Here is a 15,433-nt window from a genome sequence, read left to right as displayed (position 1 = left end):
CACAATCACAATGCTGGCTTTGAAACTGGATTTCAGTTGAAGAAAATGTAAACTTTGAAAGAAACATTAACTTACAACAGATAGAATCAGCACTTATTGATGCTGATGCACTTAGCATGACAAAAAGCTGGATTACAATATCTTTACATGCCAGCAAAGACAGTACTATGAACTACAAAGGTGTTATTCAGGGTAGAAACACGTTTTGAAGCATAGTATAAAATAAAAGATGTGTCACGTCAGGAATTTCTCTGAAGGTATGCAGTTTTTTTTATTCTAGCCTTTTTAATGCCATGCTCCATTTTCCTGAGCCATTTTGGCTCACTGTTTCTTCTTATACTGATTAGATATAAAGGCAGCAGATCTGTGTCAATGTTAAAGCATCTTTTATCATTTTTTCAGCTACCAATAGTTTATCTCATCGCACTTGCAATCAAGAAGTAGATTAAGTCACCAAGCTCCTACAGAAACACCTCTTTTATGCATTGTAATAAAATTTCACAATGAGCAGTTAAGGATAAAAGGCTCATTAAAATACCCTTTTTCAATTTGAAGATTTTTTTTTTTATAAAACAGTCATAGTAAGGAGGAGACTGAGAGTCTAATAATGGGCCAAATGCTTCTGAAATACCTCTATCCATTTAAGAGTTACTATAACTGATTTTGTTCTACCTACAGAACAGTTTCCATCAACACATGTGAGCTGAACACTTCTCCCAATACTCAGCTAATCAATGAGAATTCTTTCAAAAATTGTGCACATAACTGTTTTTCATGTACAAATACTTGATCTGCACTGGGAAACACTGTGTGAAGAGTTACAGTCAGTCTTTCCCTGCTCTCTAGAAACAGACTGAGAATATCATTTAAGGTAACTGAATGCTAGCAGTATTCCTGCAAAGCTCTGGTACAATCATGGAACACATTCTACACTTAAACTGAACAGCTACCTGAAAATAAAAGTTTTAAAAGGTCAGACTTGTTTTTCTGTTCCATATTTAAAAGATATTTTCAGCATATCTATCTATTTTTCCACTTGCAAGTGAATGAAATGGGTCACCAAACCAAGTCCTAAGGAGACTCCAACACTTCCAACTAGTAAAATAAGAAAATTCTCATATTTTCACTGGCGCTACCTCACTGGATTCAGCCGAGCTGAACTCAGAGATGGGATCACTGAATTCAAAATATTAAAAGGTAAAACTAAAGAAGCTCCAGCTTTTCACTCTCTCTAGGTCATGCACCCAATTTCTACTTTAGACAAGTAAATTCAATGCTACCACTGGCCAGGAGCTTGACAGCAGCTCTAAGAGCCAAGCCAAAGAAAGTCCTGATTTTCAAGTGTTTGCTTTCCAGTGATTAATGGATATTTGTGCTCCCTGCCCAATCCTTGGAAAGAGATGGACACTTCAGATGGTGCTGCTAAGAGACATAACAAGGAATGTGTGTCTGCTGACAGCTAGTCAGCGGGAAATGCCAGGGCTGACCTTTCTCCATGCCATGGAACAGTCATTCCACAAAACCTACATGCAGCCTCACTGCTTCTCCATCAGTATGAGCGCTCCCACCCGCTCCATTAGGTGCTCAGTCTGGCACAAGGAATCAAATCAGGTCAGGTAGGGCAGTGTGCCAGTGCCAATTTCATCCCATGCCAACCCTGCCTGAAGCCCTTCAGACCAAGGAAGGAAGGGATTATCTTCTTCAAGACATTAGTGGATGATACAGTGGACCTCCTTGGGTTTGTTTTCTTTCAGAAATTAAAGCACTGCTACTACTGGAGAAAATCTGTAATGAGGAATAAACTTCATGAGTGGAACAATTCTATATCCTATAGCTTTCATCTTGAATGGCTTGCAAAAACCCTCATTTAACTCAGCAAATATGACAAGTTTAGAAAAGCAGTTTTCTCTCGTTTCCAAGTGTAAGAAAAACCCTGGAGCATAAGTCTTCTTGGTACTCTTATTTGCACTAGCCTAAATAAAAACTGCCACTAAAACCTCTCCTGTTTTCCATCTTCAGCTAGACTCGAGGGACACAGAGCTACTAATCCAGTAGCAGGCTCTAATGCTCCAGAGCCACTGCCTGTGAGCACAGGGTCTTTGTCTTCCCAAGACAACATAAAGGAAGAGGTGTGGGACTGAAAAGATACTGTGCAACAAATGTCTGAGGGTGTATTTTTCAGGTGGAGGTCACTCATCTCAGCTACATCTGCAGCTCAATTTAAAAATAAAATAAAGTTAGATAAACTTTTTCCAGATAAAACATCAAAAATGTGAAAAATCTGAAAAATATTTAACAAATTTATATATCAGCATTCCTAAATCATATTTTCAAGTGAAAAGAATTTGTCAGGTCTCAAAATTTCATCTCCCTACCCTGTTAATCTACTGAAAACTAGACATGCAAAATGTTAAATACACGCAGATGGAGAGGGTGAATGGTGCAAATACTGCCCTTTAGTCCCAAGCTGTAGTGATCACAACAGCCCATCTCAGCTGCTGCTTACTCCTGCCTGATGGGGTCTGTGTGTATCTGACCCTACTGATGTCCACTAGGTAGCCAGAAACCTTCTTCTCCACCTGTCCCAAACTGCCCTAAGGAGTCCAGAGAAGTAAAGACTCCTGAACACTCAAGAACTAGAACAAGGCAATTGAGCAGGTTTCATAAGCAGCAAGAATATTAATTTTTACTAATTATTAATTATTCAATTATTACATGATTATAATACTACCAGAAACCTGGAGATGCCTGTCAAAACTGGAATCCCAAAACATAATCACAGAATAAAAGATGGTGGCTGTTAAATAAATGGAAAAAAACCCCCAAACAAAACTGAAAACAAAACTAAGGCTAGGTGAAGACAAACCCATCAAGAAGTCACGGCAGAATATATCAGACATGGTGATTTCCAATCAAAATTTCTTTAGTGTACTAAACTTCCCAAACTGCCCAGACGTAGATAAGATTTCTGTAAAAATCTGCCACTGTTTCCAGAATAACAAATATAAAAATATAGTAAAAAAAATAAATTTACATATAAAATGAATAAAAGCACTATTCAACAGACTGAGTAGAAACTACACTGAACATACTTTCTTAGAAATTCAGAGAGATATTTTTTTGTGAGGTGCCACCAGTCTTGTTTATTTCTCACCACACTGATTCTGCTGAGTACTTGCAATGACAAGAACACAGTCAGGAGAGAAACAAATGGAATATTCAGTTTCCAGTGACAAAGTGGGTATCAGAGTAGTGGAAGAAATTTGATCAGGTCTGTGATACCAGCAGTCACATCAGTTGTATATTTTCACCTAGCTCAAAATAAAAGATTATAGTCATGGAAGGTATGACAAATGAGTTTTTTGATACTGGTTTTCTAGACAGCAGCAGGTAACAAGAAGGACCACTTATAAAAAAAATAGGCTCTCTTGCCAGATTTTTCTCTTTTTTGTGTCCTCTCATCTTCTCTAGGTATAAGATACATAAGGGTTAATATATTATTAAAATTTTGAAGTATATTTAGCACAGGAGCTTAAGCTGGAAGTACATTGCTGCTTGAAGAACCATAGGTCAAAAGATCAAAAAAGATGAAGTAAAGAAAGACTTCTCAACTATGTATAATAATCCTGCAATTCCAACTTTAAATATCTTAAGCCATACCTCTGTTATGACTCAGCAAAAAGATATTGTTTTTTAATTGGTAGGGAATTATTTTTCACTACTCAGGTGAAAATCATTATCAGATGATAATCACTACTTCTAGACACCATTATGATATTCAACACTTCAGGAAAAAAAAAAAACAAAACAAAGAAAACAACAACAAAAAACCCTAAACATTTAAAGAAAGAATAAAGAAATCCATGGGACCATGATCATGACTCATGTGGAAGTTTCTAAATGACTACAGAGTTCTGTACTCAAATAATTCATAAAGAAATAAAAACTTTACTATATATGCTTCCTTTCGCATTTCAGTGCCAAATTCACAAACCAAACATTGAACTGACCTTTTTTTTTTTTTGTCTGTTCAAATCTGTGAGAAAGAAACCAATTCATTACATGAGGCTGAGAGCTTAAATAAAAACATTGTGTCTATAATAAATGTGCTGTTACAATGATTTAAAATTCTTAGCTCTAACTAGGTTAATACAGACACATGTAGTTTTAAAATTACAATTTATCTGCAGACTTCAGGTCTTCAGCTGTTTTTCAGAACCACATTCACTTTACACAAAGTGTACAGGTATCCATAGGCACCTTCCATCGGTGTAACAGTGGGAAAGTAAAATGAAAAGGAAGAAAGTAAGTTCTGTTGGAATTTGTATTGCAATTGCAATTATTTTTAAAACAAGATATCTCTTCATGGATTTACTTCAATGAAAAAGGTTACAGTGTTGATACTAATTCAAGTCATACAAACTCTGACACCCTCATTTCTTGCACCTTGCAGTTACTATACCCATGAAGAATGCCCCAAAAAATATGTGAGTTTTAACTAATTATTTCTAAAAGACCAAGAACAATATACGAATTTGTGATATGCAAGTGTTATCAGAAACATAAAGAGATATCCAAAGTGGGCTACGCTGTGTATTAAGTTACCAAAATTGACACATAGGAAAAAAGAAAAAGAGAAAAAAGCCTTTACAGTAGAGGCTGATTTTGCCCTGGGCAAAATGAATAGGTGATAGGGGGAAAAAAACGTGTTCATATGACTGACACTGGAAATAAAATCGTGGTTGGCTTAATTCATCTGAAAGTTCTTGCAAGAAAAATTCAAGTTACTTGTTTGGGTTCAGTATTTTAAAACTTCTTGGTGATCAAAACAAGACAGAGTTCCAGAAGATACCTTTTGCCTGATGAAACTACATTTCAGATGTATTTTTTTCCATTTCCTTTTAGAAACATATCTGATATTATATTTCCCCAGCTGGGAAACAATTCTCATGTGGGATGCCTAGCTATTTTTAAGACAGATTAAGACATAATTCATGTCTTTGGTTAAGGGAAAAATCGATCACTCCGATGAGAACTACTATATGGTTTTCAATAACGTGCTTTGGAAATCCCACAAGAAAGTGCTCTTGAAAAGAGATTCATTTTAAATTATGCACAGCAATATTTGCTCTCCAGGTTCAAGTTTTGACCATAAATTTTGTATGCCACTATCTCTTCAGTATGAACAGATGTATCAACTCAACAGTGAAACTTGAAATTTTTAGTTGAGATAAAGGACTGCCTGCTTTTCTTGAATCTTTGAATACTGGCAGTCATTTAAAGTAAACTGAATACAGGATGCTTGGAGAATTAATCCAGAGAGATAAAAATTGTAGACAGGTTCATTTTCTTCTCAGAGATACAGAGTGAGGTGTTTCTATTGAATAGCGCAGTGAAGGTTAGGAATCTTCACCCTTGAAGACATTCGCAGAAATATGTACATGCACATTTGTCTGAAATACCATTGATCTCTCATGGTCTGGATTTGTGTTGTTTCTTGGGGTTTTCTCTATTTTTTTTTTGTTTGGTGAGGGGGTTTTGGTTGGGTTTTTTGCGGGGTGGAAGGTCGATAGTCATCTCTTTCCTCTCTTCTACAGGCAGTTCAACTGAACAAGGTCCATGGTTCTCACAAAGATTACAGCAGTTGTATCATAATTGGCCTTCAGGCACTTTCACTTTTTAGTGATGGGCTTCTCTCATGCGTATACATATCCACCTGGGATGATCCACTTGGATTCAAAGCAGGATCTCAGTTACTGCATACCATTTGTCACACAACCCCAAGACTGAAATGACACCAAATACACCACATGGCAACAGCTTCAGGTCAATAACAAGTTGGAACATTTACTGGAAAGAAAGTAAATGACTGCTACAAGACACTGTACTAAGTAGATGTGCTAAGGTAAGCCCACTGGTTCTGAAAGAGAGGATGGGGAAGAAGTGTTTTAAGAAGATAAAAACAAAGAAAATGCTATGAGTTAAATGCATGAAAAGATCACAGTAAAACACTTGCCTGGGTTAAGAAAGGAGAAAATGGTGAGAAACAGAGCTTCTCATTCCAGTGCAGTGTGGTGAGGAGAGATTAACAGTTTAACTGCAGCCTTCATTTCTGCCTGGAAGCAAGGAGCTCTGACAATATCTGCATTAGGTGATTTCTCTGGTTTTCCTGGTCACAACTACAGTTCAAGCATACATATGTGGGATAATATGTACTATTTGGAATAAATTCCATGAGATACAGGTTAGAAATAACTCATTTAATATAATCTGCAAATGTTAGAGTAATTTCTAGACTATCATCTCAGCTCTTCAACCCTCTCTAAATAGGTTTATACAGTTGCATCTTACTCTCCAAATGGTAAATTCAGGCCATTTTACCCATTTAAAACCATAAAATAAATAGATTGTTTTTCCTAATTAACTCTTAAAATACATTCCACTGTCCTCAATGGGAGCCATAGCAACCTACTTAAAACAGTAGGGTCAAGGGTATTTTACTGTATTAGAAGATAGGCAAATTTGATCAGATCAAAAATCAGAACATGATCCTGGACCTATTGACATGCAGTGAATTCTATATCATTTCAGTCCTGATTTATTCAATAGAATGCCCTTATGAGCTCAGGGATATGACTCACTGGGAGAATAAATAAATAAAAGCAAAAAAGCAATAGTGTATGCATGGTCTAATCAGCACGGCCCAGCACAAGTTCTCCAGATATCTCCATTTTCTACCTCTCAGACCTGTCTCAGATAAGCAGACCTCTCCTACAAAACCCCACAAAATTTCACCTGCACAATGTTCTGCACGTAATAGAACCAAGTGAATACAATGGTGAGTTTGGGAATTTTTTAAAAAGCTGTTCACTTCAACTGACAATTTTCTTCTCAAAGTAGGACATAGAATTATATTAAATTGAAATCTAATGAATTTTCTTTTCACCCTTTAATAAATGATTACTTAATTTAAAAATTAAAATGCCTCTTTGTAGGTAAATGTTAGGAAAATGTTAAAATTTTTCATATTCACTTTCTATGCATACACTTTTCTAATTAATTTTTTACTGTATCATTCATTCTGCTGGTTTCAAATAGCAATGATGCACTGTAAAGACATCTTGCTGCTTTCTCTTATAGTCATATCAATATATACTGTATTAGAAATTATTACAGTGGATTATATATCTCCCATTTCAGCTGCTAGCTCGCCATATTTTACCATGTGGACTAGCAAACTAGCTTTAAGGTATCATAAAATGACCATAAAATATCCCTAACTATTTCTTCCCCAGCAGGTGCATAAAGAGAATGAGTGACTTCTTTACTCACAAAGATCTGTAGGTCTTACAAAAAAAAAAAAAAAACCAACAACCAAAAAAAAAAAAAACCCACAAAGAAAGAAAGGATTCTTCAATGCACTAGTGACAAGTTGGGCATATATTTTATTTCGGTTACTGTTGCTGAATAATTTAAACAATGATTCTGTCCTGGTCACTATTAATACAAATTGAAAATGCAGAGATACCTGAATGAATTGTGTTTAGCCTGCAAGGAACAAAACTACAATTGTCAATCTTGTGAAATTTGTATAATTTTTAACTTTTTAAATATACATTGGAAAATCTAAACTGAAAAATCCCATTCACATGTTCCCTTTCTTTCTCATGCCTGCAGGAACCAAAGGGAGCTTGTAACCCATGCACTCACTGTGGGAAGGACCCTGCAGTTATCACAGTGTCCGAATGGTGAACCATGATGCAGACCGTGGGTGCCTGAACAGCTCTTTGGCTGTCATCACCTCCTCTGACGGCTCTTCAGCTCCAGGGAGGGAGCAGGATGCTGTGGGGAGCAGCCAGCAGCTCTGTCTTGCAAGAGGACTGAACATTCCTGACCTCTCGCCTCGCCTGAAATGGGGTGTATCCAGCAGGCCATTACCCTGTAAAGCTGAGTGGGTTTTCTGCTAAAGGCTTAAGATGGAAGAACAAGGCTTTTTTTCCTTTTTTTATTTTTTTTTTTTCACAAATCTGCAGCCAAGGATAGTGTGTGTAAGCTCTTGCAAGTGCAAGCTCTAGCAAGTGCAAAAAAAAAAGCATTATTCCCAGAATGGGTTAAAAACAATGACCAATGAATTAGACTTATAAAAAAATCTGCTAAAAACCTGTGTTATACTTAAGTGTCAAAGACATGCTGACACTGCTCTGATAATTTTCAAAACTGATTGACTGGCATTATCTAGAAATGTTACTGCAAGGGTGAACCCACCTTCTTGGGTCTACAGCCAAGTCCCCCAGGAACATTACCATAGAAGCCAGGCAAACACTTACATAAAGAAGAAAACATTATCAGCCAGTTCAGGGAAATTTATCTCAGGCTATGTTCTACATTTCCCTGGTTTATCTCCCAGGGAAAGCATCAGCACCACACAATTACTCTCCTGGCGTAGGCACAGAAGAAAGGCAGCTCAGTTTGCACAGTCTTAAAACGGGGGTAGAACGATGAAGCAAGAAACTTTACACTCATTACACTTCCTATTTACTCTCTAGGGGAATGGATTATTCTTTCTATGAAAGTGATTATGCCTAGACCATAAAATAGGAAATTAAAAACCAGAATACTCAGTGTCTTGCTTGCATTTCAGTAATTGCCTTCTCTACAAATGTGCTGTTCTTTTTCAACACTTAGTATTCTATTATTAGGACACCATGAATAATAATGACTTTTAATTGTATATATCCATTATTTGCATTTCCCTACAGTTGCAAGGAATTTGAAAGACTGAAAAATAAAAAACCTGAATTTTTCTCAGTGATGTTTATGGATGTATCCTTTCTCTGCAGTGATGCATACATTTCTCAAACCAATAATTTAACTTGAAATGTTTCCTTAAAAAATATTATATGATTGAACACAATTTATCCACTTAATGTTAAAATGTGCATGATTTAATATAAACAAAAAGTTTTACATGAAATGAGATCCATCACAATTTCCCATTTGGAACACTACCACTTCTGCAAAGATTGTGCTCTGCTCAGCAAAACAGACAGTAGCCTTCTAAGTTACATGTCAAAGGAGAAAAAATTAACCACGCTGTGGCTTACATGTATGTATTAGACTGATGAAAATTTTTTGATTCACACGTTCATTTATAATGTGTAACACTTTATGTTAGAATTTAGATATGTGACCTTCTTATTTATGTAACTTACCTTCAGTTCTATCCACATATGCAAATTCTATTTAGCAAACCAGAACTACATTATCAAGACATAGCATCATCAGCCTCAATGGTCTCAAAAAACCTGCCTTTACATTCTCTAATTTCAAGTGGGGGAAAAAATAGCTAGTAGTCCAGGTTCTGGCTCTCTGCAGATAAAACATCTCATTGTCATAGAGACAGACTATCTATGAGCCAACATCCCAATCAAATTAGGGAGGAATACCAGCCCTGCAAGTCTCACCCAGGAATGCAGTGACAGCTAGCACAACACATTCCCTCAGAGGAACAGAGCTGAGCAGCCCTCGGCTTTGATAAAGCTGGAGAGGTCATCTACTGCAGCAATGCTGAGCAAGGAGCACGCCTATATCTTCAATTTAAAATGCAACCAAACAGCATGTTTGGGTTTTGTTTCCCCTGTAGATTAAACAGAGGTGGTGCTGGTCACACATGCCAAGCACTCATTGACCACAGCTGGTAATCATGATCTGAAAGGAAAGACTGCAGAACAAAGAGGAACCCTCAAGCAAACCTGGGTGTAACCCCAGCCATGGGCTTCATGTGGCAGGACAAAAATTCACTATCCATGAGGCCCTTTCCAGGCATAACATTCCAAAATGGGAAATATAAACAAACAAACAAATAAATAAATGGCAATTCTTGTGTTTCTGTTTCCCTTCCTCTAGAACTCCCACCTCCTACTTCCATCCTCTTAATGGTAGGAAGGCAGAAGACATCAATACAGAGGCTTTGTTACAGAATTCACAGACTTTGTGCCAGTAAAAGAAGGTGGACTTTCCTGTGTCCTCTTTCCCCTCGAGTTACTTAACAAATATCCTCCCCTCACTCCTTGAGAGACAGACAACTTGTATCTGGTTCATGTATCTCTAAAAAGCAATAAAAAAGTGTCCTCCTTTCATCTAATTTTCTTCAAAATTGCCACTCAACCTGTACTGGTGCGCTTATTTGCAGTAAGTGACTAATTGACACAACTATCTAGGGCCTAGAAAACGTATTTTAGAATACCACCTTGTAAGACAGTAGTCTGAATAAAATTGAAATAACTGAAAAATGCTGAATAAAAAGGAAGAAAAATATGTCACGTCCCATTTCCACACAGCTATTAATTAAAAAATGTTAAACACCATCATTGATAGGAAAACCTTACATCTTGTAGACAGAGTCCTGTTAAAATAAAATAAAGATAAAATTAAATTAAATTAATAATCCAGTCAGTAAAGATAAGTGTTTTCATCCAACACAATTTTACCAAGTACCCACCTAACTGATCATCTCTCCCTTCCCACACAACTCCCCAGTCAGTGATCAAGAGGAGAGATAAAAACCTTGAATTTTCACCTGGCTTGAGCTGAAAGAAAAAGTGGTTTGAGTTTTCCTGTAGGGGACAAAAGTCATCTATGTACCTACCACAGAAACAGCAAGCTACTGAAGTAGGAGTTTTCTTCGGTTGTCTGCATAAGTCTTTTATGATAATTTTATTTAGGAGATAAAAATGATTCAACATCAGAGAGACAGATAATGTGTGTTTTTGTACCGTTGTCAACAAACAGAACAAGGAGAGGACACCTAGTGGTGGTCTGTGATAGGGCTGGTGGAATGGGAGCCACAGATAAATCTTCAGTGCACGACCTGATTCGGCAAAGCTCCCACACACTTCATTTTTAATCACTTTAGTAAGACTTCCAGCAAGTGCTTATTTATGCGATTTTCTGAACCTGCATTACTGCGGTTATCAGAAATAAACCAGCAAATTTGGAATATGGCATGTCGGTGTGAGATGCGCAGGAGTGTGTTTTGTTAAACACCAGAGCTTTACCAACTAGAGTGGATATCAACACTGGTGTAGGTTCATGAAACACAAAAAGGTTTGGCAAATTGGAAACCAAATTTCAGTACAAATTAAACCAAAATAAGACATGGCTGTAATTCACAATTTTTGCACATTTTGCCATGGGATCCTTTGCAGAACATAACCTTTGTTACATAACTTGCAATAAGTATTGATTCTCTTTAAAATGGTTCTAGTTCTACATAATCAGACATCACAGAACAAAAAATACTTAGGGCACATTTTTGGAAGAATCTATTTACTCGTAGATTTACTACGTCTTGTCTGTGTTTAGAGCTGTAAACAATGACATTGAAGTCTGGGTTCTACACAGTTTTTGGAAAATATTCTTATTTTAAAGAGCCAGTAAACTAGTATCACAGGCAAATGTAAAGCAAAGTTGGCGTGGAACAATGTATTTATTTTAATTGTTTGTATCTTTTATTTTAATTATTCACTGATCTATGAGCATATGTAACTAACAATAATCTACTAGCTGAATGTAAGCCTATGTAATAAAAAACATTCAAGAGTCAGAAGTTTAGGTAGTCTCATAAAACTTAAAGGAAATAAGAATTAGGTCCAGATTAAAAAAAAAATAAAGAAAATCCAAAACAGGCTCCCTGTCAGAAATTACTGCAAAATTATAATTTCTGTAATCTGTACGTATAAATGTACATCTGTACAATATGTAATATTACATATTACAATATGTAATATTAAATAAAATATGTATATACAAGTCTGTACATATAAATTCTTTTCTTGCAAATAATTTAGTTTAAGTAAATATATGATCTATTGTCAATATCTGTGTCTAAAGGACTCGAATATTAGAATTTGTAGCTAAAAAGCAGTTTCAGGGAAGAGTGAATTTGCATATTCAGTACATTATTTCCTGCCCACACATCTCCTGTGCCTTTCTTGAAGAGTTTCTTCCCATTTCCACTGCACCATTCATTTGGGTAAGTAATTAACATCAGACTGATATGAATATATCAATCAGTTTTCATATATCCTACAGGCTATAGCTGTTCCATAACACTTAATGAGGAGAAAGCTTCTGCAATGCATACATTATTTACCTCAATATTACTTTAGGTGGCTGCTGGCAGCTTGATCTTAATTTAATTGACTTAGATGATGTGGAAATAAAGAAAAGGAACCATGTTTAACCAGTGTCATGTAAGAATCTTTCAAATTTTTGGCTGCTCATCTTAAAGCTCAGGTTATCAACCACCTGAATTCCAGATATGTGATATCTAAGAAAGAAAAGCTCAAACAATGCCAGCCTGCCTTTTTTCTTTAAGGATATAGAAATACAGGGATAACTGCCTTATCATACAATTGGTTTGTGTGTACATCACTTATCCATGAATAATAGTTTTCCAACTATTCTCTTGGCACATTATGAAGAATGAGTTTGCTGGCTGTCCTCTCAATATTTTTGACATAATGCTTATTATTCTGCAACCAAATACATACATTTCAGATTTATCTGCACTACATTTAAAACTAATGTGTCAGCTCATATGCAAAAAACTATGAAATCCTTTTAACCATACACAAAAAGGCTCCAGTTGTGTGCCATAGAATTAGAGTTGCTCCTTGCTGTCCATGTGCAAACACACACATACAGAGAACACTAAGATCAGCACCAGTCTCGCTGACTACCCCATGGGATCATCCATTTGTTGTTTCCCAGTAATTCAGCAAATGTCATCCCTAACCACTTGTTTTGTGTCTATGTTTTAAAACATTAAGATATTGTAACACACATTTTCCACAAAGCCAGATATGAAAATCCATGACCTTCTGCATTTCTGATCTCTGCAGAACACCAAACAAAAATAAAAACAAACAAATAAAAGAACTGCCTTTTTCCTGTCACACATTTAATTTTTTGATTTATCAGAGCCTGATTCAGGCTATATATCTCTCTATGCTCTTGCATGTGAGAATTTTTTTTCAAAATCAGCCAAAGAACTTTCTGCTGCTTTATTACAGGCCAAAATAACCCCCAAAAAAGAAAAAAACCCCGTATCTTTAGATCTTCTTTTACCTTCCTGTGAACATATTTCATAAATTTTACTAGTGGAATTAAAGATGAATTTGCAATCAAAAAGCCATTAGCTAAAGATAAACGGAGCAAATAGCAGCTGCTGCTGATTTGGACCATATACTCTGGTCACTTTCAGTCCCACTTAGTGGCCAATTCAACCATTTTTTTATTTAGAATACTTAATTTCTGTTTGACAACGGACAGAAGCGGGGGGGAAAAAAAGGAATTAATTTCTCTGCCTAGTAGGCCTCTACAGTGGCAAGCAACTAACTCAGGCTGCCAGAAAATAATGTCATTGAATTCGTTTCAGAAGGTTGTCTCTCTGTGAAACACAGAGGAGACAAAAGCACAGCTTTATGGTAGAATTGCAAAATATGCTTAATCATTTGCCTTAGTTGAATTGAGTACAAAACTACAGTCTTCTATTTCTGTGCAAAAACATCTTTTCAGTGCTTTACAGAGAGGCAAAAAGAAGTAGCTTTACCAAATAGAGCAATAAATTATGACCTGTATCAGGGGCTTTCCGAGAAACTACTATAAAATTTTTAGACTTTTGATATTTAGCATCATCCAGCATCTTACCATTTTAAATTACAATCTGACTTTATTTGAGATAATTCTGCTTTAAAGTTTCTCTTAAACCAGAAAGTGCGTTTTATACTAGAGATAACCAGCCACAAAAGTACCAAATTGTCCTTCAATATTCATTTAATTAAATAAACCTTTATCAAACAGGTAAAAAATATTATGTAAATCTATTTTAATACTGCTTTCATGATAATGCTCTACAAAGTAATTTACCTTATGCTTACTGCTAGAAAGGTTGAAAAAACAGCAGGTTTTTTTTTCTATGGCTTTAGCACTTCGGTTTAAAACACATGATGATATTCAGAACTACAGAAATGAGGACAGGCAAGAAACAAAATGGTGGTATGTGCCAATGCATTTAACATTTCCTAGCCATGAATATGCCAAAGTGGGGAATGCCATAATCTCCTGGACAAGTCTCTATGCCAAATTGACAGTCAGCATAACATCATGTCTGGAAACAGTGGAGTTGAATGTTTAGAAGGCAGTGACTCAAAACTGCCCATTTTTCATAAAGAAGGCCAATATTTATGACATTCAGCTTACATACAGCCTCCAAACAATGAGCATTCTAGGAAACCTACTCCATTGGTAATTGGTTTCAATTTCTTCTAAAATAGAAAAAAATGAAGAAGTGTAAGTTCTCTGTGATGACAGGAGTATTAATAAATTCAAGTGCTAGTCACCAAACTCTAGTGCAGGTTTAGGTGGTTGTTAAAATTGCTAGTATTCCTTTCTAGAGCCTTATTCTGATAATTTGGACGTTTGGTAACATCATAAGGAGTCCATCCATGTGAATTGTACCAATGCCAAACATATTTTGGTCTCTGCCATTAGCAGACGGAAGATGGTTACTCCCTGCTGGTTTTTTTCTAAAAAGGCCTTGCCATATTTGCACGTGTTTGTAATTACACCAGGTAGTGATGAAAACCTGTATTACATTCTTGTTCTGCTGCAGCTCTTCACAGAGATTTAATAGTGTTTGGTAGGAATAAGACCTTAGTGAATAGTGTTATAATCATACAAATCTTACCTCTTCCCACTGGTGTATGTATCTAATCAATCTTGAAAGGCGCAATAAACGTAACAGGCTCAGGATTTTTGTAAATCTCACAATACGAAGGGCTCTTGCTGTCTTGTAAACCTCTGAATCCATTCCTTTTTCTACAATGAGAAAGATATAATCCACTGGTATTGATGAGATGAAGTCAACCACAAACCAGCTTTTTAAGTAATTCATCTTAATGATTTTAGGGTCCAGTATTATTTCAGAGCTGTCCTCGTTTACAGTCCCAGTTCTAAAATTCATGATCAAGTCCAATAGAAAAACAGTGTCTGATGCCACATTGAAAATAATCCATGGTGTCGTTGTTTGTTCTGTGAAGAATGTGATTCCGACTGGTATAATGACAAGGTTTCCAACCATCATTATGAGCATGATTAAGTCCCAGTAAAACCTAGGAAAAAAGGAAGAAAGAGAGTGGTTGATGTAATGTGGTAAAACATTACCAAATGGCCTCTATCACACCGCCAACTTCACCACCAGATTTTATTACTAAGAAAATTCTTATTGCTTTAACTCATTCAGCATATCCATGATCACTGAAGACAATGTAATTAACACACTTCATTATGTGCCCTCCATCTCAAAAATATGCATGTAGAATGAAGGCATTACTACGGCTTATCACTCCATGGTATATCACACATTAAA

General features: G+C 36.1%; 1 protein-coding gene across 1 annotated transcript in view; it reads right to left on the bottom strand.

Annotated features, from left to right (window-relative positions):
- Positions 1-15,433, bottom strand: part of HCN1 (hyperpolarization activated cyclic nucleotide gated potassium channel 1) — a 192,466-nt gene that overhangs the window by 153,251 nt on the left and 23,782 nt on the right. The window contains exon 2 of the mRNA XM_058826315.1: positions 14,753-15,176. Within this exon, the coding sequence (XP_058682298.1) occupies positions 14,753-15,176 (424 nt within the window). The remainder of the gene's footprint in view (positions 1-14,752; positions 15,177-15,433) is intronic.

The sequence above is a fragment of the Poecile atricapillus genome, chromosome Z, assembly GCF_030490865.1.
Source record: "Poecile atricapillus isolate bPoeAtr1 chromosome Z, bPoeAtr1.hap1, whole genome shotgun sequence".
NCBI lineage: Eukaryota > Metazoa > Chordata > Aves > Passeriformes > Paridae > Poecile > Poecile atricapillus.
The sequence above is the reverse complement of the archived record's forward strand: the minus strand, read 5'-3'. Positions and strand labels throughout refer to the sequence as shown.